General features: G+C 39.0%; 1 protein-coding gene and 1 pseudogene across 2 annotated transcripts in view; both read left to right on the top strand.

Moving 5' to 3' along the window:
• Positions 1-11,296: 11,296 nt before the first annotated feature.
• Positions 11,297-27,548, top strand: part of LOC306643108 (thiosulfate sulfurtransferase/rhodanese-like domain-containing protein 2) — a gene marked incomplete at its 5' end in the record, with an annotated part of 82,554 nt that continues 66,302 nt past the window's right edge. Inside the window, 3 exon segments of the mRNA XM_079109042.1 lie at positions 11,297-11,633; positions 11,636-12,408; positions 12,411-12,771. Of these exon segments, the coding sequence (XP_078965168.1) occupies positions 11,297-11,633; positions 11,636-12,408; positions 12,411-12,771 (1,471 nt within the window).
• Positions 15,898-18,128, top strand: LOC306642693 (magnesium transporter NIPA2-like; annotated as a pseudogene). Its single transcript has one exon. The product of its transcript is annotated as a magnesium transporter NIPA2-like (transcript).

Genomic DNA, 27,548 nt, shown 5'->3' with positions numbered 1-27,548 from the left:
GTGTCTTTTATTCTGTTTCATTTGTTTACATGTCTATATTTATGTCAGTATATAAGCTCATTTCATTAATTTGACTGTAGTATAATTGACAGTCAGGCATTGTGGATACCTCCAGCTGTCATCTTTTTGCTCAGATTTGCTTTGATCATCCAGGGTCTTTTTCCTTCTGTATAAATGTTAGTATTTTTTTTCTGGTTTTGAAAAGAATATCATTGGTATTTTGATGGTAATTGCATTGGATCTACAGATTGATTTTTGTAATATGACCATTTTAAAATATTAAATCTCCGTAACCATGGACATGGGAGATCTTTCCATCTGTTACTGCCTTCTTCAATTTGATTTATTTTTTCAGTGTGTTGTAAATTTTCCTTATAACCATCTTTCATCTTTTTGGTTAAATTTGTTGCTAGGTATTTTGTGTTCTTGGAAGCTATTGTTATTATAAATTTTTTCCTAATTTCTTTCAGAGCAGAACCAGTCTCTAGTTATAGGAAAGTGATTGATTTCTATATGTGGATTTTGCATCCTGCTACTGTGCTGAAATTTTTAATTGTCTTTAGAAGTTTACTGGTGGAACTTTGTGGATCTCCTAAGTTCAGAATAATATCATCTGCAGATAGAGGCAATTTGACTTTTTTCATTTCTATTTGATTCCTTTTGTTTCTTTTTCTTGGATAATTGCTGTGGCTAACATTTGAGGAACAATATTGAATAGGAGTGATGAGACTAGACAGACTTGCCTAGCTCCTGATTTTAGAGAAAATCCCTTCAGGTATTCACTGTTCCTTTCAATGTTGGCATTGGGTTTCTCATATGTGACATTTATTATGTTTAGGCAAGTTCTTTCTATGCCTGGTTCCTTCAGTAATTTTATCATAAATGCATATGAAATGTTGTCAAAGGATTTTTTTTTGCATCTGTTGAGATTTATCCTTGAGTCTTTTTAAGTGGTGGATTATGTTTCTTGATTTCCATAGGTTGAAACATTCTTGGACCTTTGAATTGAAACCATCTTGATCACAATATACAATGTTCTTAGTGTGTTGATGAGTTTGATTTTACTTGCTGATATTTTAAGAATTTTTGCATCCATATTCATCTAGTTTTGTAGTTTACTTGCCTTCAACTATTCTTATTTGGGTTTCATATCAGGTTTATTATAGTGGCTTCATAAAATGAGGTTGGAAGTATTTTTTCTCTTTCTGTTTAATGTAATAATTTTAGGAATGTTGGCATTTGTTCCTTTAAGCACAGGTGGGATTCAACTGAGAATGTATCTGGTCCCAGGCTTTTCATTGTTGGAAGTCTTTTTTTTTTCCCTTTTTTCAGTGATATGGATTGAACCCAGGACCTTGTGCTTGCAAGGCAAGCACTCTACCAACTGATTTATATCTCTGTTTTCTCTTCCATTGAAGTACTCTTTAAAATTTTTTAAAAATTTTTATAGACTGCATTTTGATTCACTGTATATAAATGTGGCAGAAATTTCATTTCTATGGTTGTACATAATGCAGATGCACACCATTCATGTAATCTTACATATATAGAGAGTAATGCTGTCTGTCTCATTCTACTATTTTTAATTAATCCACCCTCTCCTAGCCCCTTTTCCTCTACATCATCCAAAGTTATTTAATTATTCTTTTCTCCCCTCAGTATTGTGAAGGCTATCTATTCTAAGCCCATGGTCAACATCATTCTTATTGGAGGAAAACTGAAAGCCTTCCCTTTAGAAACTGTAAGGTGACAGAGATGCCCTCTTTCACCACTTCTCTTCAACATAATTGTTGAAATACTAGCCAGAGCAATTAGATCAAAGAAATTATAGGAATACAAACAGGAAAAGACAAACTCAAGCTGTCAGTATTTGCTGATGACATGGTTCTATATTTAGAGGACCCCAAAAATTACACCAGAAGACTTCAAGACCTAATAAATGAATTCAGCAAAATAGCAGTATATAAAATCAACACACATAAATCTAAAGCAGTTTTAATCATAAGGATTGAATCATCTGAAAGGGAAATGAGGAAAAGAACTCCATTCACAATAGCCTCAAAAAAAAAAAAAAAACTAGAAATTAATCTAACCAAAGAGTTGAAAGATTTGTACAATGAAAACTGCAGAACATTAAAGAAAGAAATTGAATAAGAACTTGGAAGATGGAAAGTCTCCTGTGTTCTTAAATTGGCAGAATTAATATTATCAAAATGGCCATAATTCCAAAGACACTATTCGGATTTAATGAAATTCCAGTTAAAATCCCAATGACATTTCTCATAGAAATAGAGAAAGCAAGTCTGAAATTCAAATTGTAAGACCCCCAAAAAGGAGACCCTAACTCTGTCCCACAGATCGACAGCAACCCCAATCAACCGCAGGAGGCATCACTTGATGCAAACCGCAAGAGGCTTTTATTCCAGCGCGCTGGGACCCAACTCATGACTCGTTGCGGAGTCGAGGAGTCAAGTACCTAGCAGAAAATCTTACAAGTTTATAAAGGCAGAAACCACACATCGGGAGGGGTAGCACACAGAAGGGAAAAGGGGAACAAAGCCGCTGGGAAATTCCAAAGGGGGTCTGGGTTTGCTGATAACATACAACATGTTTCACAATGTTTTACAACAGGGCATAGATTCTGGTCAACAGTTTCTGGTAATCTTATATCCTATATATCTTAACTGTCTGAGCACTATCTTGCTCAATTTACCCTTTTTCTCTCTGTTTGGGGCTGTTTCCTGGAACAGCTTTAAGGGCTTTTTTCCCATCACTGGGAGGGAGACCTTAGGGAGTTGAGATAAAACAGACAGCTTAAAAAATGTCCGTTCTTTCAAAATGAAAGAACAAAAGACCCAGAACAGCAAAAGCAATTCTGGGCAGGAAGAGTGATGCAGGAGAATCACAATACAAGACCTTAAACTCTACTGTAGAGCAACGGTAGCACAAATGGCATGATATTGTCACCAAAATAGATAGTCAGACCAATGGTACAGGAGAGAAGACACAGAGACATACCCACATAAAGTACAATTATCTCATACTATACAAAGCTGCCAAAAACACAATGGAGAAAATAAATGATGCTGGCAAAACTGGAAATCCACATGTAGTAAAATGAAATTAAACCCCATCTCTCACCATGTACAAAACTCAACTCAAAAGAATCAAGTATCTAGGAATTTGACCTGAGACCTGCCACCAAATCGAAGAAAAAGTGGGCTCAAATCTCTAACAGGTTGAAGTATTCTAATATGTTTTGTATCAGGGTTATTATACTGGTTTCATAAAATGAGTTTGGAAGTGCTTTTTCCATTTCTATTTCATGTAATAATTTTAGGAATGTTGGCATTTGCTCTTTAAAGCTCAGGCAGAATTCAAGTGAGAATCTATCTGGTCCCAGGCTTTTCATTGTTGGAAGTCTTTTTATTGCTCTGCCAAACTCATTGCTTGTCATTCTGCTTAGGTTTTCCTGTATCCGCTTGGTTCAATTTTGGTATGCTGTAGGTGACAAAAATGTCTACTTTTTCTGGATTTTTTCAATTTATTTTCAATGTATTGGAATATATGCTTTCAAATTAATCTCCAATGATATTCTGAATGTCTTGAGTGTCTTCCTTAATAACTCCATTTCTATGTCCCATTTTATTCATTTGAGTCTTCTTTTTCTTTTGTTATATTAGCTAAGAAATCACCAATCTTATATATCATTTTGAGAGAATCAATTCTTCATTGTATTTTTCTGTCATATTTTTTATTCCCTCTTTTAAAATTCTGTATTTATTTGATTTCAGCTCTGAAATTTAAGGATGGTTTCTTCTTATATATGGAAGACTACAATATATATGAGTATTTGATTTATTTGGAATCTTTCTAATTTTTAAATGTGGGAAGTCATAGCTATAAACTTTCCACTCACAACTGCCTTCACTTTGTCCTCAAGATTTCGGTATGTTGTATTTCTATTGTTATTTGATTCTTAGAATTTTTCAGTTTCTTCTCAGAATCTTAACAATCCATTCATCATTGAAATGTGTATTTTTCGATTTGCATATCTTTGTTTACTGTCTGCGATTTTCTCCTTGCTGTTGATTTTTAATTTCATTCCATTATCATTGGAATAGGAGACATGGAATTATTTCGACATTTTCAGAGTTGCTAACGCTTTTTTGCTAATATTTTGTTAATATTTTCTAAAATATCTATTTTGGAGAAAGCTGAAAAATGTGTTTTCAGCTATTGTTGGATGAAAGATTCTGTTATATCTGTTAAATCCATTTGATTTAGTTTGATTTAGCTCTGTAGTAACTTTGCTGATTTTGTGTGTGGATGACCTATGTATTAGTGAGAGACTTATATTGAAATCACCTGATGAGAAACTGTATTGTGGACTATATGAACCTTTATGTTGCATAGTGTTTTATGTCCTTAGGTGGACCAGAGTTTGGGGCATACATATTAATCACCCTTTTGTTTCTTGTTGGATTTTTCCCTTCATCAGGATGTGGTGACCTTTTCATCCTCTAACTAATTTTGCTTGAAATTGGCTTGTTAGATATAAATAAGCATTCATCTGGCTTTCAGGATTAATTTACATGAAATGTCAGTTTTCATTCTTTTACTTGTGAATATCTTTGACCATATGTGGGTTTCTTGCAGGCAACAATAATTGGGTCTTGTTTTTTAGTCCAGTCTTCTAATCTATGTCTATTATTTGGAGAAATGAGACTTTTTATATTCAGTGTTACTATAGAGAGAAATGTGTTTCTTCTTGTCATATTGATTGACATTTAATGATTGCTTCTATACTAATTGTTATATGTTCATCCACACTTCTAAGGTAATTTCTTCTCATTCAATATCTCTTGGTGTTTTCTAATCTTCTTCTATGAGTAGAATTCTTCTAAGTGTCTTTTGCAATGCTGACATAGTAATAATGAATTCATTTCATTTATGCTCACCTTGAAAGGCTTTGTATTTCTTCATCAATTCTGGTAGTACAATTCTGATGTTTTATTGAGTACAATGGTCTTGGTTGGCTAATGGTATTGTTTTGCAAGCCTTGGAATACATTGTTGCAAGCCCTCCTGGACATTAGGCTTTCTGTTGAGAAATGGGATGTTAATCTGATTGTGTTTTCTGTAAACGTGAACTGGCTTTTAAAATTCTAGAAGCTTTTTGAAACCCTTCTTTGAACTGAATTTTTTTCATTGTAATTATAGTAGAATTTGAAGAAGTTCTTTTCTAGTCAGGTCTATTTGATGTTCTAAATGTTTGCAGTGTCAGGAGGTTCATCTCATTCTAAAGACTTCAGGCATTTTTCTGCTATTATATCACTGCCATAATCCTGTATCTCTGATCCTTTGTTAATGTCTGTGAGCATTAATTTTGTCTCAGAGTTCTTGTAAATTATGATTATAGTTTCTCATATTTTTCTTTAATACTGTCTAAGTGTTCAAGGATGTCCAATGGATGTTGAAGCTCAAAAATTCTGCCTTCTACTTAATCTAATGTATTGGAAACACTTTCAACTCAATTTTTGATTTGATTGATTTTTCTCTGTCATTTCCCAGATTTCTGTTTAGTTCTTTTACAATTTGTCTATATGTTCATTGAATTTGTCATTTATATCCTGTACTAACTTCCTTAAATCATAGCTATTTTATTGACTCATCTTACAATCCATTAATTTTCAAAAAAATTGTTTTGAATATTTTTACCCAGTATTTAATCCTCTGATATCTTTGGAATCTGTTGTTGGTGAATTGCAGACTTTAAGAGTTTTCTTATTACACTGTGTTTTTATATCTCTTATATTCTTACATTGAGATTGGCATACCCATTGGGATGGGTTTCTATTCCACATTTATATGAGTGAATTCTTAGGGCACAGTCTTCTTTTGGCCAAGCATTCTGGGATATCAGGTTGTTGTGAAATGTTGAATACATTTCCAAGTGGATTTTGTAGTATATTTCCTCTGCTAACTTCCTGGTGCTGATTAGTAACCAAAGCAAACATTCAAAGTGGTGTCATATGTCACAGCTTAAGGATTCCACTTTCTCTGTAGATTTCATTGGATCTTTCTAATAGATCAATTTTGTTCCTTGTAACTATCCATGATTGCTCTTCTAGATTTTGTCACTCTGTATATCTCAAGAATGAATGGGAGTAACCTATGTTGAGCTCTTTGTGTTATTTCTCTCTGCTGTTGCTGTAGTAGCAGAAGTCCAGGGTTGAGTTGAGACTTCTTCCCAGCTGTCCCTACTTGGGCCATGGTTGTCAGTTTGGGGTTCCCTTCCCATTTCTTTGTGTAAAAGTAGTTTGAGCATAATTATGTGTGGAACAAGGTTCAAAACCTCTGAGGTGGTTTGGCGTGTAACTCATCCACAGAGCCTAGTTCCACCAATTTGGAGTGTCACATTTGATACCCAGCAACTACAGAAAATGGGGAAAAAATAACAGCAACAATAAGAGTGAACATTCTGCAACATTCAAGTAAATGCCAGGTGTCAATTATGATATATACAATACTAATAATCAGAAAATGAGAAATGATGGTGTCAGAAATTGAAACAGAAACAGAAAATGACATTAAAGTAATCACTAAGTGTCAGCTCTAAAATCCACAGTACTAATAACTGCAAAATCATGAATGGTGGGAGCAAGATTATATGAACTAACTATTTTTAAAAGATGACAAAATACAATTCATTAAGAAGGAATAAAATGAGAAAGGAAGGCAAAAAAAAGTTTAGAATATTCCAAAGGTGAAACAGATAAAGAGAAGGGTTAGAAATTGTAGGTCACAATAAAGGGGGGCTTTAAAAAAGTTTGAAGTGAAACAAAATACATTGGCAGAGAACTAGAATATTTAACTGTTGGAGAAGCTGTGAAAATTAAGTAGAGAGTAAAAAGAAATAAACCACTAACCCTCAAAAAATTAGTAAATGGATAATAAAATGAGAGAAATGACAGGAAAGACAAAAATCTCAACATGAAAAACATGAACCATCAGCATATACGAGCAAAACAGAAACTAAAAATTCATAATGAAAAATGAAACATTTTAAATGTCTCTCACATTCTCTATGCCTCTGTATAAGGTACTATGGAATGGGAAGTACTGTTGTCTGGTACAGTGTGGTTGGGACAGACTAAAATGATGCATCCTCATGTTGGGGCTGACATGGAATTCTAATGGAAACCTTTGGTGGCTGAGATCTAACTCTGTGTGTAAGTTTTGGGTAGAGTGTACTACATAGATATGAGCTCAACACACACCCTCTAGGGGCCTGGCTGATTGTCATCTCTGGTGCCCATCTGGATCTCATGTAGCTCCTGAGAATTCTACTTGTCAGGCAGGGTAACCAACTGTCCTGGGTGGAGGAAGCACAGCAGTTCTCATACACTCCACAACCAGCTATGACCTTCCAAGTTTCAGTCCTTGAATGCAATTATTTTCCCTTTGTTTGGCTTCCAAACCCACCCTCAGCTGATCATGCAAGTCAACAGACTTAAAGCAAAGCTAATTGCACTCCAATGCATATCTCAATCCCCTCAGATGCAGTCTTCTTTGTGCATGTTTCAATGACTTTCTGCCAGGTGCACCTTCCATTACTGCTACAAGTGGAATTTTTAATTTAATGCCTAGAATGTATTATAAGAAATATCCTCTTAAATATTCATGCTACCTTGTTATATTAATGCTTGTACCACCACATCCACCCACAGGGCAAACACAGAAAACATGAAAAGGTTGCATTAAAATACAGAAAACGAAATAGTGACAGAAATACACCCAAACACATTTGACTTTTGGCATTTTGGGACAAACATCTCTAATAAAACATAAGAGTATAACGTTGATCCCTCAATGTGCTACAGCCATAACATGCTTTATCCCTTAGATAGAGGAGCTTTAGGAGGTGTGCAGTGTGCAGAAAAGTGGAAAACCAGGCTTCTTATATAGCCTTACTTAATACTTTCTGTTTGCTTCTTAAATGAGTTTGTCTGTTTCTTTCATATACCTGTGTTTTTCATTTTAAAATTGACACCAGCAAAATTGGTTAAATACTCAAGTTGATACACATGAATAGGATTAAGACACAAATATCAATAAAGCTATGGAGCAAACTCCCTAATTTGGTCCTACTCTAATCAATTGAGGAGATTTCCTTAACTCAGAGTTGCCTAGGTAATTACAGTTTTCATTCTCCATGAAAGGAATAATCTAAATGAGATTTGTGGACGAGTTTAAATTTTATTTCAGTCTCTGATGTCCTGTTCTACTACCATGAACAACACAGCACTCAGCTTAGTTGTGGCATATAGTAGCTGATCTATACGTATCTGTATTGAATTACTTAGAAAAACTTTTAGATGTGTAGAGAGGTACATATTTGCTCATATTAATAATTTTTCTACAAATTAAAAAATATTAGGGGATTAGGTCCCTTTATAGGTCAATTGATCTCTTCAAAAAATGATAGAATTAGATAGTACCATGGATTTATTACTTTATGCATCAGACCAGTGAAAACACAATCTATATTCTACACTCTCCAAAAAAGAACAAATATCATTATGATCAAATGGAATGTAACTAAAAAGACATACAATCTCAAATAAACCATGTGTTCAGAAACACTAGTGACAATTTAGTGGAGATATAACTGAGGTCACTATAGCCATGTGAAATACTCTGGTTCAAGTTTGTCCAGAGAACTGTGCTTTGAAGGAGAGTTTCTTGCACTGAACATAAGCATCAACTAAGGAAAAGATTGGGCAGTTAGCTGCTCCAGCCCCAAACAAATCCAAACAAATGTCTACAAGGAAACCTCGGGTACAAGTTTGTCTGTTTCAGATATCAAAAGCAGAATCTCCAAATGTGTTTATATAGTAAAAGAGGTTTTACTATTCAGTTTCTCATGTCCTACAAAAGTGTCTAAATCATTTTCAATTTGCTTATTCCTTTGAAGGTGTCGGGGGCTGATTAGTTTCTGATTATTATTCTCTTAAATAGCTTCCTGTGTTCATTATTTTTTTATTGCTCTTTGTTTTTCTGCCCCCATGATGACTTTTACTATTGTTTATATTCTGAATACTGTGTGCAGTCTAACAGGTGAAGAAAATTAAAGTGAGTGTTGTTTTAATCATCATGACCAAAGTTATATTGCTAATGATCTGTAAGGCATGGTTTACCATGAAACATTCCCTCATATAAGGGCTTTCTAATAAAAGTGATGTCACTGCATGGCTCTTTCAGAACACTCTCAGCTTTATTCATTCTGTCCAATATCAACATGGTGGCATTATAGTGTGTTGACCTTATATTAATATTCTACTCTCTCTCCTCTGCTATGGTTTAGAATGACAGACTTGCATTTCTATGTTATGTTAAGTCAGCACACTGCATGGTATCAGATTACATGTTTTTGTAGCACTTTATATGAAGGCTTCCAGAATTTGAATATAAAATCTTGTTTTGTTCTGTTTTGTTTTTGCAGTGCTGGGGAATGAACCTAAGGCCTTGTGCTTGACAGGCAAGCACTCTATGAACTGCGCTATATCACCAGTCCCTGAATATAAAATCTTAATTAACAAGTATTTTACCAGCACTAGAGTATTTGTATGCTTGTAAATGAAAAAATTCTTATAATAATAAAGAGAACACAAATATAGTAATCCAGATATTCCATGGCATGTTCTTGAAGGGAATCTTTTAAAACTATCAAGTTATACTTTACATAAGTTTGTAATTCACAGTTTCTGCCACCAGATCATGTGTACTAATGAGTCAGTAAGGATGTTCTAAGCCCCAATGTAACATTTCTTTGTGATGGCTGACTCTTAAACAGCAATTAAATGATTTTCCAACTTTCTTGAGTCTTTTCCTGGCATCCAGCTTCACCTGGACAGCCTTCTCTGGCCACTCAACTGGGCCAGAAGCCACAGAGTGTAAAATGACACCTGCTGGAGGTGTCTGGTGATGCAGACAATATGCAGTGGGTCAAAGAGTGCAGTCTTCCTTCCATCTAGATTAATCATAGTGCAAATGATTAATTTTGGCATCAAAATCTAGTCCTCCATCTGGGTTGGTTCTCAACCCATGGACCCTCATTGTGCAAGTGACAGCTAAGAAATAATTGCCCATTTCTGTTGTTAATCTACTTGGTCTCTGTAATGTGTACTTTTCTTCTTTTTTCCCTTTGCATTTCCATAAATATTCAATGTTTCCACACTAGATACTACTTCTCAATCCAGGGAGTTCATGTTGTTGATTTTTATTTTCCACCTCACAAATCCTCTTAACAATTATCTGACTGTGGCAACACTCTAAACACATAAATAGTGAAATGTGGGTAAAGTGTCACAGTAAAAAGATAGACAAATCAACACTGAATGTCATGCAGAATGTTCTTTCTAACATCTACTGTTGTGATGTTGGTTAAATGAGAAGCATTTTAAAACTTTCAGATCATCAATGCAGATACATATACATATATGTATCAGATGATATACATATATGACATTCACAACTTTTTGCAATATTTTGTTCTTTTTTGCATGTCACCCCTCAGCAGCATCTTGTGTGCATGCCATCCTGCATCAACCTGTCTTCTTGGACCTCTGGAAATGATTCATCTTCACCTAATGAGAGACACTTCTGAGGGGAGGCAAGCTAGAGGGGAAAGAGGCCAGGGTGCTCATTCCCTGAGCTCTGTGGTATTGCTTGGAAACAGCCCTGGCAGGGACTGAGTTCTAAGCCCACTGCTGTGGTAGCAGCAGTTCTTCCATGATGGCCACCCCAAGGTCCAGGAGCATGCCTGTCCCTGTCACACATGGATGTGCAGCCTCCTTTTAGGTGATCCATCAGTAGACATCTCATCTTTGCCTTCAGCTCAGTGTGAGGTCCCTGCCTCAAAAGCCCTTCATCAACCCCTCCGTATGTGGCATGTCTTCCAATGGTGGGGACTTCTGACTTAAAATTTGAATACAGATCTCCTTTTTTTTTTTTTCCCTACGAACCTTGGAAGAAAAATAGTCTTTGAGAAAGCACTCACCTATTAGCCAAATATGAAAATGGCTCATAAAAATGATTTCCATTCAGAAAATAGTTCTTCATGGGTCATTCTACAGTTTTCTAGGATGTTCAAGTTACATGAAGATAAAGATGTTTTATTTGTTCAGTTAGAGCACCAGCATTTATTGAGCAACCCGGAATGTGAGGCATTGAGATCTATGGTAAGAATGTACGATGACTTCTGTAGCAAGGTGACTTCATAAACCTAGCACATGCACAGCCCGGATGTGGGCTCAAGGGTGAGGAAAGGCAACCATTTGTCAGGCAGAGGCAGGTCCTCAAAGAAAAACCTGGGAAAGACTCTGGACTGGAGGGGCTTTGTCCTCTTTGTCAAAACCAAACAAGTTCCTGCATCTCCTTATGAATATAAAGAAAAATGGTGGAAATGCTGTCAGCAGATATTCATGAACCAGAACAGCATCCATAGAAATGTGGCAACACAGCATGCTGATGAAATTTATCACCAGACTGCATTTATTTTAAAGCAACTGGCTACAACAGTGAGTACCTCAAAGAGTATCACATGTGTAGACAAAAAGAACCCTCTAAAAAATACATTACTCATAGCCACAAGTTGTCTGCCTGGCTCCCTGATACAAGCTGCTTTAGCCCTGATGAGTTAAAAAGTGACCTGGGCAGTGAAGAAGGGGAAGTGCTACTTTATTACTGCTACTGTGATCTAGAGTATCCCCAGTGGATCTGTGCCTGGCAAACAACTCTTTGTCAGCACTTGTACCTCACAGGCAACATTGGAATTGCTACTGAAGGAATCAATGAGACACTTGATGGAAACCAGTTGACCACCAGACTCTATGTAGAAGCCATGCTTTCTTGTCCATTATTTAAGGATTATCTTTGTACGGAAGATTTTAACAAGAGCAGAGGAGGAGCTCACTGTTTTCCAGAATTCCGTGTTGGTGTATTTGAAGAAATCGTGCCCATGTGGATCAGGCCCAATAAGATCTCCTACAAGAAGCCTGGAATCCATTTATCCCCAGATGAATTTCATAAAGAAGTAGAAAGGTTTTTATCTCAGCCAGATCAAAAACAAAGTAATACTATTCTACTGGACTGCAGAAACTCCTATGAAAGCAAAATAGGTCTATTGCAGGACTGCTTAGCTCAAGACATCAGGAAATTCAGTTACTTTTCTAGCTACATTGACAAAGATCCAGAACTTTTCAGAGAGAAGAGGGTGCTGATGTACTGCACTGGGGGCATCTGTTTTGAGCATGGCTCAGCCTACCTAAAGGCCAAGGGAGTGTGTAAGAAAGTGTTCCAGGTCAAGGGTGGTATCCACAAGTACCTGGAAGAGTTTCCCAATGTTTTTTTTATAAAGGGAAGTTGTTCGTTTTTGACAAGGATTATGCCCTATGCTACAACAGTGACATGTTATCAGAATGTTCACACTGTGGAGCACAGTGGGACCAGTATAAACTCTGCTCCACTCCAAAGAGCCACCATTTTGTTTTGACCTGTCCTGCATGTCAAGGACAAGGATTCACAGCCTTCTGTGTCACATGTCAAGACAAAGGGGACAGACATGCTTTAGGACCTACACAGGAGAGTTTTAAAAAGGAATGTGAGTGCATAGCTCGATGGCCATGCATCCTGAGGGAAATTTCACAGCATGAACAGCTCTCTGTGAACCCCAACCAAAGCCCAGTGTTGGAGATGATGGGCTTGTGTAACTGATGACTTTAGCATTCCCTAAGCCTTCTCAGAGTCAGTGGGCACCATGTATATGAGAAGGTCAATGCTGCAGAAAAGGAAATCAGAAATTTCATTGTCAGTCATTGCCATCATGACAAACTGGTCACCATGTTGACCACATACACTTCAAAGGGAGAGGAAAGGGAAAGTCAAGTTTTGATCAGTTACTGAAGTATTTTAATTCAGAAAATAATAGAGCATGGTAAACACTATGGGATCCCAAAGCTTTTGAGGGATAGAGTCTTGAGCCTGGTGATTATGTAACTCATGCCTTTTCTCTACCGGGCCACAGGCTATTATTAGTCATTGCCCTTGTCAGCAAACCTGTCCATCCTGGTGCAAATCTGTGAATTGTGGCCCACAATATGGATTCCTAAACCAATCCACTTATGTCATCTGCCACTTTCCCCTTTCCCTTCCTTTTTCCCTGCCTCTGTCTCTTCTCTGACTGCCTGAGAAGCTCTGTATACTGGGATTTGGCTCACCTCCTGCTTTTGCAAAATTTGGTGGAAAATACTTACCCATTTCTTCCCATACGATCTGTGGCACAATTGAGTAGTTTCAGCAGAGTGTGTGTGGCCCACACAGACTAAAATACTTATCATCTGACCCTTTACAGGAAAGAATACCATCTCCTGGTCTAGAGCAGCAGCTTATCTGATAGAGAATGCCCTTAAAATCATGGCCGTCCTTCATATTTTACTGATTTGGTTTCTGTAAGAGATTTCCCACTCATAGGCTTCTTCCCTCCAACACTTACTCTTCTAGCTTTTAAGTGTTCTCTTTGAGAGATCCAAATAAGCTCAATGGCCCTGTACAACTTGCTTTCTTAAGAAGATCATTTGGCAGTAACACTGTGGCTGTCCAGCATTCTGGTCAGCATGCCAGGCATTTGTCCCTGTCACATGGGTCCCAAGAAACATAGAGCCACACATCGACCAACAGATTTAATATTACATTGCAGCTTCCAGTGATGCAAAATGCAGCTGCAATTGTGTTTCAAGGAGAAGCTGAGTGGGGATGGCCATCCCTGCAGCATGGTGCCACTCCTGGGCCCATTTGCAGCCCCAGTAGATGCTCTTCATAGTGGTGAGACCCTGGATCCACTTCTATTTACACTGTACTGCTCACATAATTACAGTTTAGTGCACAGATTTTTCCTTCTTCATCTCGAAATCCTCCTAGTCTGTGTTCATCAGCTCTTTGTCCTTGTCCTTTATCACAAGATTTCCTGAATCCCTAATGAAAATAACTCCCCAAAGCAACAAACAAAAATACAAATTTAACTGGCCCTGTGGTAAGTTAAAAGGCACAAGGGCACTGTAGATTTATTTTTTTCCAACTCCCAAAGATGCTGTGTTGTTAGAAAGGAGGTGTGGGGTCCAGTAGAAAATCCAAAATTATGTTTTAAGAATAATCATCTTTGCATAGCTTGGCCAGGATTTCCCAGTTCTTTAATATCTAGGTTTTCTGCACTGTTGTCCTTCAGAGGCTTCATTTTCATGCATTAGAATAGCAATGATTTGTCTAATAAGTGATGAGACAGGTTGTTTAAGTCTGTAAGCTTGGCCATGATAAGCATCATATCCACAGTGGACTGGAAAGTCACCTCTCCAGTGTTAGGCCTCACATAGCCATTTACCCACTATACAGTATAGGAAGGTGTTTTCAAATATTTAGATGTAAGTTTTCATATCTGTCATAAGATTGGCCTTCGAAGAGGAAAAACTTATTTCTGCTCCAGTATTCAATTGTATATACATCTCAAATGTTCATAAGTAACTCAGAAATATGTTTGTTGCCCAGGAGGGTTTTTGAAGCTTGAAATTTCACCATTGCCCTTTGCCCCAATATCCAGCAAAAGGAATTTAGTGTTTTTTTTGTTTCCTGGCAGAGCTCTGTAGCTTCAGTCTGTATTTCTTAAGGGGAATATTGTGGCTCTGATCCAGTAATCAATTTGGCAACTTTATTCTTGAGGTTTTTAAAATTTAAAGGAGGTTAATAGTGTTTTTCTGTTCTTTTGCTAAATAGGTAAGATGAAATTTGTAATAAAGTATTTTATAATACTTGCAAAAAAAAAGAATGGAAAGGCAAATGTTATGTGGACTTATCCTCCAGGATGTCTTATCTATACAGGTCCCATACCTTTATTCAAACATAAGCATCACCTCTGTCAGAGTGCTCTGAAGTGACTTATTCCACCTGTAGTCATGGGCTGGATTCCATGGCTCCAGCCAGTGTGGCTTTGTGGATTATTACAGTATTGAATTACTTCCATACTTGTTGGTAAGGAGTCCTGAGAATCCCCTAGCTGCCTGCCAGTCTCTGCTTTTCCTCTAACAATATCTATACCTTCCTGTTCTCCTAGCACCTGAAGACTTTTCAATCAACTTCACCTCCATGAACAGAGGATCCATTGTTATTGGCTGCAGTCTGTGCTGTTCTGGTGTTTACATTTCTTAAAGTCATATAATGGATCCTGCTCTTATTTAAGGTTTTGACATTTTGGAGTTCATCATATAGTTTTCTTGTTAAATTGGATTTTTGACAGTTGTACATTCATTATCATAATTACTATTTTTTGGCATCCCTTAAGTTTTCATTCAATCTTCAATTTCTTTTAATGTGGACTTGTCCCTTATGTACCCATTCTGCAATTCAGTTTTCAAACTGCTAAAGCTGTTTTTGTCATCAATCATTAAAATAATGAGAACGGTGTCAGGTTCTGCTGGACAGTGTGACAGACTTACATGAGGGCCCTGTCTTCCAGGGACAGGACCAAGGTTGCCATGAGAGATGGCAGAGTCCAACTTCTCTTCTTCTCTGCAGAAAGGTGTTTTCCATGGCTCAAATTAGTGTCGCTGTGTGGAATATTAGAATACTGAAATACTTCCATATCAAATGCTGAGGAGTCCTGAGTAGACCCCTGCTGTCATCCTGTCCTTGCTTCTCCTCTCACACTTGTTCTGTCAATACAAAGCACCCTGACAGCTCCTCGGTGGTGGCCCTGGGTCCCGGCCGCGGGGGGGCTGGAGGTCGTCCTGGGTAGGTTTATCTCAGTGCCGGTATGGATGAGGCGGCTTGCACTGCAGCAGCCCCGGATGCTCGCACTTCCCACTGGACGGCGAGGGTGGCCACGCGAGCGCTGGAGGGAGCGGCCTGTGTGGGGGTGTGAGCCAAGGTTCCTGGGGCCGAATCGCCAAGGGGAAGTCGCGCGGCCCGCGTGCCGGCTGGGGTGAGGTTGCTGCTCCTTCCTTAGAGGCAAGCGCGAAGGGGCTGATTTGCGGGCCCGCCTGCCGGTCATAGGTCAGGGAACAGCCCCTCAGGGGCGACTTTCATGCGTGTTCTGAGATGGAAACGGCTCTCCTAGTAATCCGCCGTGAGGAAGTTCCTCGCAAATGGGATTGCCATTCAATCCCACGGAAATCTGGCTCCTTGGCCTTGGCGGTGGCAATAAGTTCTTTCGAGTAGGTTTACCTTGGCTGAAGTACTCTGCCAGTAAAGTTTAACACTTTAAATGGGAATAAAGGGTTGTATTTACGAGGAAATGAGAATGAATAAATCATCCCTGGTTTTCCAAAGAGAGACCATATTAAACTTACATGCTCTCCCAGCTCTGACTGACCTTCAGTTACAGGGAGCGGAGGCAGAGCATAACCAGATCTGAGAATAGCAAAGCAACTCATTTCTTTCAGGGCATTCACATTGATGTCCTATTTTCAAACTATGTGAAGACTGCATCCCCTGCCTCAGTACCAGCAGTTTCTCTGTTCTGTGATCAATGTGATTCACAGGAGCTTCTTAAGTGACAAACGAAATGAGCCCAGGGCGCGGAAAATATGATTTCTATATTGGTTTGGGATTGGCTATGACCTCCTATTTTCATAGGAGGGAGTTTCATTTTGAAAAAAAAGGCCTTCTGCGACTTGCCAGAAAAGGCTCCATGAGAGCAGGTCAAGGTGGCCATGCATATCTTAAAGAATGGTTGTGGTGGGCTGGACTACTGTCAATGGGGGCAGGCGAGGTGGCCAACTTTGCTGCATATGCCTTTGCACCAGCCACACTAGTGACGCCACTGGGAGCTCTCAGCGTCCTCATAAGCGCCATTCTGTCTTCATACTTTCTAAATGAAAGACTTAATCTTCATGGGAAAATTGGATGTTTGCTAAGCATTCTAGGGTCTACAGTTATGGTCATCCATGCTCCAAAGGAAGAGGAGATTGAGACCTTAAATGGAATGTCACACAAGTTAGGTGATCCAGGTTTTGTAGTATTTGCAACACTTGTGGTCATTGTGTCCATAATATTAATCTTTGTGGTGGGACCTCGCCACGGACAGACAAATATTCTTGTATACATAACAATCTGCTCTGTGATTGGAGCATTTTCAGTCTCCTGTGTGAAGGGCTTGGGCATCGCCATCAAAGAACTGTTGGCTGGAAAGCCTGTGCTGCAGCATCCCCTGGCCTGGATTCTGCTGCTGAGCCTCGTAGTCTGTGTGAGCACACTGATCAATTACCTAAACCGAGCCCTGGACATATTCAACACTTCTATCGTGACACCAATATATTACGTTTTCTTTACAACCTCAGTTTTAACTTGTTCAGCTATTCTTTTTAAGGAGTGGCAAGATATGCCTGCTGATGATATCATTGGGACTCTGAGGGCTTCTTCACAATCATTGTGGGGATATTCTTATTGCATGCCTTTAAAGACGTCAGCTTTAGTCTAGCAAGTCTGCCTGTGTCTTTTCGAAAAGATGATAAAGCAATGAATGGCAATCTCTCTACTATGTATGAAGTTCTTAATAATAATGAAGAAAGCTTATCCTGTGGAATTGAACAACACACTGGTGAGAATATTTCCAGGAGAAATGGAAATCTGACCGCTTTTTAAAAAGAAAGATGCAATTTAAAGGTTAATTCATAATTATGTTATAAAGTGATTTTGAATATCAGAATCTGTCTGAAAAAGCATTGTCCTCAAATAATGTTCTCTAAAGACAATCTTTTTTAAGTTTTCACTAATTTGAACCAAGAAGTTACTTTTTTTATATTTAAACAATGGTAGCTCACTAAAATGGCCTCAGTATGTGGCCAATTTCTATTAACATTGTATTATTGTAGAGGTATTTTACATTTTGATTCTTTCTTCAAAATCTAAATGCACTAATGACAAGTTTTAAGTCTATAAAAATGCTTTATTTTTTCATTGGTGATGAAGGTCTGAAATGTACATTTGTCATTCCCACTCCCGTCAATCCCTAATCATATAAGGCTTTTTGATTGTAAACAAGAACAAAAGTATCCCAATACATTATCCTCTGATTTACCTTACCTATAAAAAAAAAAAAAAAAAAAAAAAAAAAAAAAAAAAAAGCGCCCTGACAGATTTGCTTGAACAATAGAAATTTATTGTTTCACAGTTCTGAGGATTATAAGGCTGACAATTCAAATGTCATTAGGAAGTGTTCTTCTGAGAGTTCTCTCCCTGGATTGTGTATGCTCTCTTATCCTATGTCCTCACATGGTTCTTCCTGTTGTGTATTTTTCCCTAATCTCCTTTTTTTCATGTGCATACATATACAGAGTGAATATATATATATAAATATATATATATATATATAGTCACATATTAGTTGTATAAATTAATGGGTTTCTTTGTGTCTATTCCATACATGCATGTATCATGCATTGACCTTCCTTTCCTTTCTATCCTGGGTTACCCTCCCCTCACCCCACTACCTGCTTTCTCATCCCTAATGGTCCTTCTTTCTGAATTTCTTTTGTGGTTTTTATTTTCCACATAAGAGAGAAAACATGCAATACTTGCCTTACTGTTTCTGAATTATTTCATTTTACACAATGCAGTTCTATCCATTTTCCTGCAAATGACAGGATTTTATTTATTCTTTCCTGAATATTACCCCATCATGTATACATACTATATTTGCCTTATTCATGCCTCCATTAGCTGGCCCCTCAATGAGTTCATATCTTACCTATTTTGAATAGTGTTATAATAATCATGGTCTTTCACGTGTCTTTACTTTTTGGTGATTTCACTTCATTTGAATAAATACCCAGTAGTGGTATACCTGGGTCATATGCTAGTACTATTTTAATTTTTGGATGATCATTCATACTGTTTTCTATATATTTTGTACTATTACACCTTCTTACCAAAATTGCATGTGGTTCCATTTACTCCACATCCTTATCACTGTTTGTTTGCGGGCTTCTTTCTGTTTTTATAATAACCATTCCAACTGGACTAACTATTTTACCCAAGTGGGTAAGGTGTAATCTCAGTGTAGATTTGATTTCCATTTCTGTGATGTCTAAAGACATTCAGCATTTCACATATATTTACTGGCATTTCACATTTCTTTTTTTTTCTTTTTTTTTTTTTTTTTTTTTTTTAATATGAGGAGGCTCTCCTGGCCTCAGTTCTGGCCCTCATGTTTCAAAGGTGAACAGATCAGCCACACACAGTTTTCCAGGTTAAGCAGACAGCACCAGAAGTTTATGCTGGTAGATGGGTGCAGTCACCCATGGTGGCAGGGGCACATCCCAGAACAGCTGGTGTGTTGTACAGGGAAACCCCAGTGGAATGATGGGTCAAGACATTATTCATGGGGGCAAGCAAAAGGGGAAGCAGGCCCAGGTATGACTGGGCAGACATTCCATGAAGAGCTTTGGCTGGGAGGGAGGAACCTCAAGTTCCCTTCAAATATTATAGTGGTGCCACAAGTGGTGTGTGCCTCTGGAACATTTTTAAATAATTTCTCAGATTCACAGAGGGTGGGTGACAAATGCCACTCTATTGTAATACCTCACCAATTGTCTTTGATTGCTTTCCCTGCTGAGCATGACCAGTGAGCTGTGGCTCTCACCAGCCACACAATCATGGGTATAAACAGTCATTACTCTAACTGTAGGATGTGGCTTGCATTTTATGGATATAGTGATTTTTCATCCAATCATGTCTGCCAAAAGCACACTTGGGTGTACATGATATATTTACTACCATATTAAAAGCCTTTTTAAAGGAATGGGACAAAACAGGATACTCAGACACTGAAAATAGGCTTCTTTGGCTCTTTCACTTGTCATATCACCTTATTATTTCCTACAGTCTTCATGTCATTGGTATTAGAACTGGAGGGTTTCTCTCTTTCTTATTTTTTTCTTGACCTAGTTATATGAAATACAATGTGGTAAACTGTCTTCTCCTATATCCACATTTAATTTTTTTTAAATAATGTTTTACTATAATGAATGGCAGAGACCAGACTTTCTCAAAGCAAGCTTTATTTTCTAGACCAATTTTGAATTCAGGGCCCTTGCATACTCTTAGGCAGCACTTTACCACTGAACTTCATACCTAACCCCAGATAATTAGATTCACAGATGAATGACACAAATGACCCTATTCATCAATGAGTTGGTAGGTGAAACCCTAATCCAACACCATCAATCATCTTTGTTTGCTTCCCTGCTGGGAAGAACAGGTGAGCCATGGCTCTCGTCTACCATATTAATTATAAAAAATAATGAGTATAAACAACCTCTATTCTAAACTGTACGGTGTGTCTTGCATTTTATGGATATAGTGGTTTTTGCACCTCATCACATCTGCAAAACTCACACTTGGGTGTTCATGAGATATTCAACACCTTATCATAAAACTTTTTATATGAATGGTCTGGCAAAACATGCTATCCAGGCACTAAAAATGGGATTCCTTGGTTGTTCTTCTTTCACTTTTCAAGAGAGCTAATTATTTCCCACACATTTCATTCATGTAATTGTTATTAATTAGAATTGACAGGTTTATGTTTTTGAACAGGTGATATAAAATGTGCAGTGTAGAAAAACTGTCTTCTTTCTTAATTCTACAATTGTTTCTTTCTTCTTTTTCTTTAAATATCACTTTAATTGATGAAGTAATGATGGATGAAGACCAGATTTCCAAAGCAAAATTTATTGGGGAGACCAATATCCAATTCAGGCCCATTGCATACTCTCTATAAGCACTTTACCACTGAGCTACACTCCTAATCCTATGCAATCAGTTTTGTACCAATTTACAATGTTAGACTGCAGATGCACACACAATCTTAGTAGCCCAAATTCAATTTGTATAGTATTGTCAAGGAAAGGAGCAGTTAAATTACCTCTTGCCCTACCATCTGTCCATTGCTGTTGTAAAGTCCAGAACTAACATTGTTCACAGATATATGTATGTATACAGATATATGTACATACACACACACACACACACACACACATACACACACACACACACACATCTCTGAACATGGATGTTTACCTAATCAGGGAACTTTGGAGGAATGGCAAAGGCCCTGTCTGCCTCCTGCTTACAGGTTAGATCTGCACATTGGGGGCAATTAGCAGTGTCACATATGACAGTAACTTCCCCATTATTCTTTGGAAGGAAATGATACTAATTACCCAAGTCCCAGAAAGAGCATGAGGGATTTTTTTCCCCCATGTATTGCAAGGTTCAGTGAATCCATGGTACAATTTTAAAAGTTCCAACTAAAATCATGCTATGTAGTAGAAAAGGAAGAACATTAACTTGTTTGTCTACTGAAATTGGTCCACATTGCAAAGTCCTCAAAAACGTATAAGAAAAGCTTACAAAGAAAGCAGTTGAGCATCCCTATGTATTGGGAGGGATCTACGTATGTAATAATAGCTGAATACTGTAAATCCAGCAAGCAAATTCAAAGAATGTGGGATTAAGAGGGTTACCCAGAACTAATTCTTTGCCAGAATGGAACCTATTGAAGGAGTATGAGAAAGGCACACACTGATATTTGGACCAGTGAACAAGAATCAAAGGGACGCGGTGCAAAGGGGGTCAAAACAATGGTCCTAAATAAGGAACCTGAGCTTCAGGGTAGAGAGCTTGCAATGCTGCAGCCCCGGCGGTCTCCAGTGCACGCATGGCAGGTTTGTAACAGTGAACATCACCCAGGTCGTTTCAGGTGCACTCGCTGGAAGAAGGACCAGCCCGAGGCTCCCCCAGGAAGTCCCGCCTTGCAGACCACACCTCACAGATGGTGACACACTTCCATCCTGTCCTGCAGGCGTTCTGCGTTTCCTGCCAGCAGCCCTAGCTCATGTGCACACCCTTGGCCAGATGCGCTGTGGCGCTCGCGGGCCACAGTCCAGCTGTCCAGAATCCCTAGCTTTGGCTGCTGCGTGGATGACGCGCAGGCACGAGCGCTGAGGGCAGTTTCCCAACTGCCGCCACGGCTCCCATGGTGGCATCAGAATGGGTTCCCAGCCCAGAAGTACTGGACCCCCGTGGCTTTCCCTTCCGAGTCCGTCGTGCGCTAGTCTTCCATCCTGGGCGGCGGGCCTCTCCGTCGTGTGTCTGCCCAAGCGACCCCGTCCTCGCCGTTTTCACCTGGATGTGGGCGGCGCCCAGACCAGGCCCTGCGCGGTCCCTGGGCCTCCTGTCCTGGAAATGAGCGTGTTTGGCAGTGTGTGAGCTTGTATATGAACGTAGTATAAGATTTTTTGTATACTGTGGGATATTTGCCTATTTGTATGTGGTGGGTAACTGTAGAGATGAGATGCCTATGGAGAATTACTGGTATATTGAGTTTGTGTTGGGTACCATACCGCAGGGGTGTGTATGTGTGTGTGTGTGCTTGTATTAGTGTTCATGTACTAGCGATAGTTGTGAGAAGGCAGAATATTTAGGTGTCAATTAGTATGTGTATTCAAGGGACATGGAAGTTGATATCTGTATTAAGTAGAAAGTAATTTGTATGTAACTGAGAAGGAAAGATGTATATATGGGATGGAAAGGTGAGATTGTGCTTTTAAACAGGGCTGTGGAAATTGTTTGTTTTAGAGATAAATGATACATTTTTTTCTTAGTACTTGTTATAAATAAACTTTGTTCCAGTAGGGTGTGATAATTTGGGATTTGTAAGTGAGCTTATGTGTAGCTGGAGATAGTTTTGTGTCTTGGGCATGCAAATTGGTTTCTGGATTCTAACATGGGTACGTGAATTCTGTAAGTTTCTTCATTGGGAAAAAAAGTTGCGGGGAGTATTCAAAATCTATTTCTTCAGAGAATGTGTGACATTTCTAGGTCCATATGGGAATGTTTGGCTGCAGAGCATGGCAGTTTGCTTTCTGGAGATGTGGAATGCTGTAGTTTTAGGGAATCTCTGTATTCATGTTTGAAAATGTTTGTGTGTCTGTCCATTTCTGTGTGTAAAGTATGTATGTATTGATCCATATTTAGAGATTAATGGGTGCATGGTTTCTCGTGTCTGCTGGTTTTGAACTCTGTCTAATGCATGCAAGATTATCATTTTTGTGTTTTGTGTGTAGGCACACAAGCGATTAGGTGTATGTTCATGGATTTGTGGATGTGGTATTTAGAATCTGTGTGTATACAAATGCTCAGGATTTGCATCTGTGTTTATTGTGGCACATAATTCTTGAAGATATTGGTGATGTTAGTAGAATGTGTGGTCCTGGTTTTTAATTATGGTTTGTCTCATGCATTTGAGAAGTCTAGGTTGTAGGTGGCTGGGTGTGTCTTGAATTCATGGGGTTCTTGGCCTGTGTACTCTGGCAGATGCCAGAGGTTCATTGTGTGCTTGGGAGTCGATTGTGTCTTGGGTATTGTGGGATGAATATATTTTAAGAACTGTGGTCTTTCGATGATAATTCTGAGGAAAGGCTTGTGGCCAGGAAGGGTATGTCACAGTTGGAGTCCAGGTTTTTAGATCCAGAAAGAGTGATTTGTCAAACTCTGAGGATGGAGCCAGTGTTATAGTTGAGACCTAAGTTAGTGATGCCAGGCTAATGAAATGGCTGCCAAGGGAAGTCACAATCAGTGAGCACACCCAGCTCCAGGGAGTGGCCCCACAGAAGACAAGGCTGGAGGGCAAACTTGTCCAAGCCTTGGGGATCCATATCACACCATCACATGCCCTAGTTCCCCACTTGGAGCACTAGACTGAATGTTTGCATTGCTTGCTATTTTTTCTTTGTTAGTTTCCTGTTCTTCCCTTTTGGGCTAATTGTGTTTCCCCTTGTGCCTTTGTATCTTGAAAATATGTTTATTTTCTTTTTGATTATTAGGATTATAGCTAACATAACTGCAAAAGGTTTGATTGTGGTGCTTTGCTTTCACTTGAGTCAGCCAGTACCTGAAGACGTAGAGAGGTGGAAGAAGAAAAGAGTTCATATTGCAGTAATTCAACATGAATGGGTAGCTGCTGGTTTCATCATGCTTAGTGTTGCTGAGGGAAAGTGTATATACTGTGATATGAGGGATTGTTCTCTCAGTGTTGGGCTGGTGGGCACAAGGGGGTAGTTCACTATTCTTAACAGATGTGCTTTTTCAGGAGCTGGGGTTGTGTGGGTCTTATCTGGGTCCAGTGGACACTAAGCCATGCCAGACTTATGAATCTAAGATTACAAGGTTGTTTAGATGAGATTGTTCTAGATTCTGAAGGTGTGTGCATCTGGTTTCCACCCTAGTCTGTCTCTTCTCTACACTTCTGCCAATGCCTTCGAATTTGTACATTTCCTGTGACCTAGAAAGGGGGAGTGCCCAGTCCGAGGGATAGCGTTTTAACTAATTCTGTGATTAGTCATTAAGAGAGGAATGAGGATGTAGGGAGGAAAGAAAGTTATGCTCATGAATCCAAAAGAAGAAAGAGTGGAGGAAAAAGCCTTTTAATTCAGGGTTCAGCATAACCGTGTTTCCTTGAGTCTCAGAGGAGACTTTGGAGGACTATTGAGAAATTCAGGCACTGTTGAGGTTTGTGGAGTCTAGGAGATGGACAAAATGCATTTATTTTTCCTGAGACAGATTTGAGCTTTTGGGGATAAGGGTAGATATTCTGGTATTGACCTTTAATGTTCCCCAAGGCTTACCCATTCAACCTCTGGTTCCCAGCTGATGGTACTATTGGGAGGTGCTGGAACATTTTGGAAAGTGAGGCCCAGTCGATGGAAGTTATTTCATTTGGGATGTGCCCCTGAATGGGTACTAGGATCCCTGTACATTTCTGGATCTGTTTCTCTTTGCCTTCTAGGTGCCATGAGGTGAACAGTTTCCTCTGCCACATAGTCTCTGACAGATGTTTTGCCTTGTCACATGTTCAGATGCAGAAGTGGCAAATGACCGTAGATCTGATGATGAGCCAAAATAGATCTCTTCTCCATTTAAGCTGATGATCTCAGGTACTTGTCACAGGGTTGGAAAGTGATCAGGACAGCTCCTGTCCAATATACAAGAGGCCCCCAGCCTCTTCCTCTAACAAAGTCTCCTCCTCTGTAAGTAACAGGGAACTGCTGATATTTCACTCACTAATCTTTTGAGCCACAAACATGCCAGTAATGTCCCCACATTAGAATTGGGGCATGTAAGAATGCCCAAGGCCTCTTGTGTGAGAACACTTCAGACCCCATTCAGGAATTGGGGCCAATGTGGCTGAAGGGAGCCCAGGTGGACAAGCCTGGGCCTTTTGTAGGAACAGACACATCACAACATTGTGGCTTGGCAGTCAGGAGTCTTCTGTCTGTGCTGACAGTGAATACTCAAAAGGGTCTATTTTGGGTGATCCTCTCCTTTGAGTTCCCCTTCAGTGTCCCAGAGTAACTACATCCCAGAAGAGTTATCTGAGAGGGCTTTATTTCTATGTGAAGTGTTTTCTCTGTTTTGAGTACTTATTGAGTGACTGGAATGCACCTTTAAGTGCTTTGCACTTTTATATTCACTTCCATTTTCAATACCAAGGTATGTGCCTGAAATCTTCATTTTCACCCCTCTACTTCTCACTGCCATAGTAGGCAGAAAACCTTCTTTTGTTGGAGAGGAAGAGGGAAGCAGTACTAGAGAGTAAACTCAGAGGTGCTTTATCACTGAACCACATCTCCAGTCCTTTTTATTTTTTATTTTGTTTTTATTTTTATTTATTAGGGTCTCATGAGGTTGATTCCAGACTCTAAGTTGCTGAGGCTGGCCTCTAACTTGTGATCCTCCTGTCTCAGCTTCCTGACTAGTTAGAATTATGGGTACCTGCCAGTATGCCCAGCTCATCTAACTAATATGACAATGTGAAATTTTGAAGTCTGTATTGAAATCAAACAGATCCATTTTGACGATTGTAGAAGATAGTGTCACTGTCTATGTTCATGGATTTGGTCACTCTCTGGAGATTTAAAAATGTGAACAAAATTGGGCTAATTGTTAAACTAAAATAAGTTTTGTCTTAAACCAGTCCCTGTGTTTGGGTGATAATGTCTGTCCCTATATGACTGCGTTATATTGTAAACTATAACCTAGCTTAATACGCAGATATACTGTAACTGTATCTTAACTGTAGGAATTTGCTTGTAACCAAGCAACTAAGTCTCAGTCAATCATAGCAGTGCCCCCTCAGACAATTATGTGCTCTTGACTGACCTTACCACTGGCTTTTTGTCAGACTGTAGCTATTCAGATTCTTTCCAAATGGCCCCTCATTTTTATCTGATGGTGAGTGTAATGTGCAGAGGAGATGCAGTTAAACTGTCTTTGGTCCCCAGTGCAACCTAATGTCAGAACCTTTTTTGTTTTATCTTTTTATTAAACAAGATTTTCTAAATCAATTTGTTCTCAGTTTTTCTACAAACAATTCCAATGTAGGAACCAACTGCGAGAAGTTACCTATTTGATCCTTCTGGCATATGGGGTAATTCAGACTTGTTTTCTGACCATTTTTGAGCCATCTAGGAGTACAATGAGCTGAAATCCAACGTAACACAGAAGAGGCTGACTTGGGAATAACTGTTTTTCTACCACAGTGTCAAAAGTTAAATCACAGCTTGAGAGCCCTGTGGTTGGGAGAGGGATTGTGACAGCAAGAGTAGTACCCGGTGAGGGGGTCAAGGGGAAAACTGTGAGGACCAGCCAGGAGACCTACAGGAGTGAGGCCCTGGAAATTGCAGGGATGCCCATGAAACGTCCCCTCTGAATGCATGTCCAGTCCAGACAGCATCCTTGTGGGCTTAGGGAAGAGCAGCACCCATCAAGTAATATTTTCTTGCTTTTTCACTCCCAGGGTAGCTGCTGGACTTGAAGTTGTCAGAAGACATGACCACTAGACATGTGTGGCAGAAGAGGTGGATGTACCAAATGCCAATGGAGTAGTCTACCTGCTGCTTGCTGGCCTGACTCTGCAGGATTTCATTAAGCTTGGCTGTTCCTAAGAGCAAATACATAGTTTCAATGCAGTGTCCTCTATTGACTTTTAACTTGGGACTGGCAGTGTAATTACTGTAAACAGACTTCATTTTGTCTCTGGAGAGAACCATGGATTTTTCCTTATTTGAACATAAACAGGTAAGTCATGGGGACCCTAGGTTTCACCCAAGTACTGGAGACACCAGCATCAAAGAGCTGGCGTGCATATTCAGTGTGGAGAGAACAAAGTCAGTTGGAAGAACTCCATGAGTGCAGCATGTTAGGTCAAAGCAGTAGTAACGGGGATTAGAGAAAACAGTCCTTTAACACCAAAGTAAATTAGTAGAAACCCACTAAATGTCATGTTCAAAAAAGTGAATTTAAAAATTACTTGAAAGAATATTTATTTGCTTCTCAGAACTGTAAGTCTCTAGTATGTATTAAGCATTAGGTTTTGTGCTAGAAAATTAATAGGTTAATTCTGGAAACAGTATCAAAATTGTTTGTACTTTTATT

The sequence above is a fragment of the Sciurus vulgaris genome (genome assembly GCF_902686455.1).
Source record: "Sciurus vulgaris genome assembly, chromosome: 13".
NCBI lineage: Eukaryota > Metazoa > Chordata > Mammalia > Rodentia > Sciuridae > Sciurus > Sciurus vulgaris.
The sequence above is the reverse complement of the archived record's forward strand: the minus strand, read 5'-3'. Positions and strand labels throughout refer to the sequence as shown.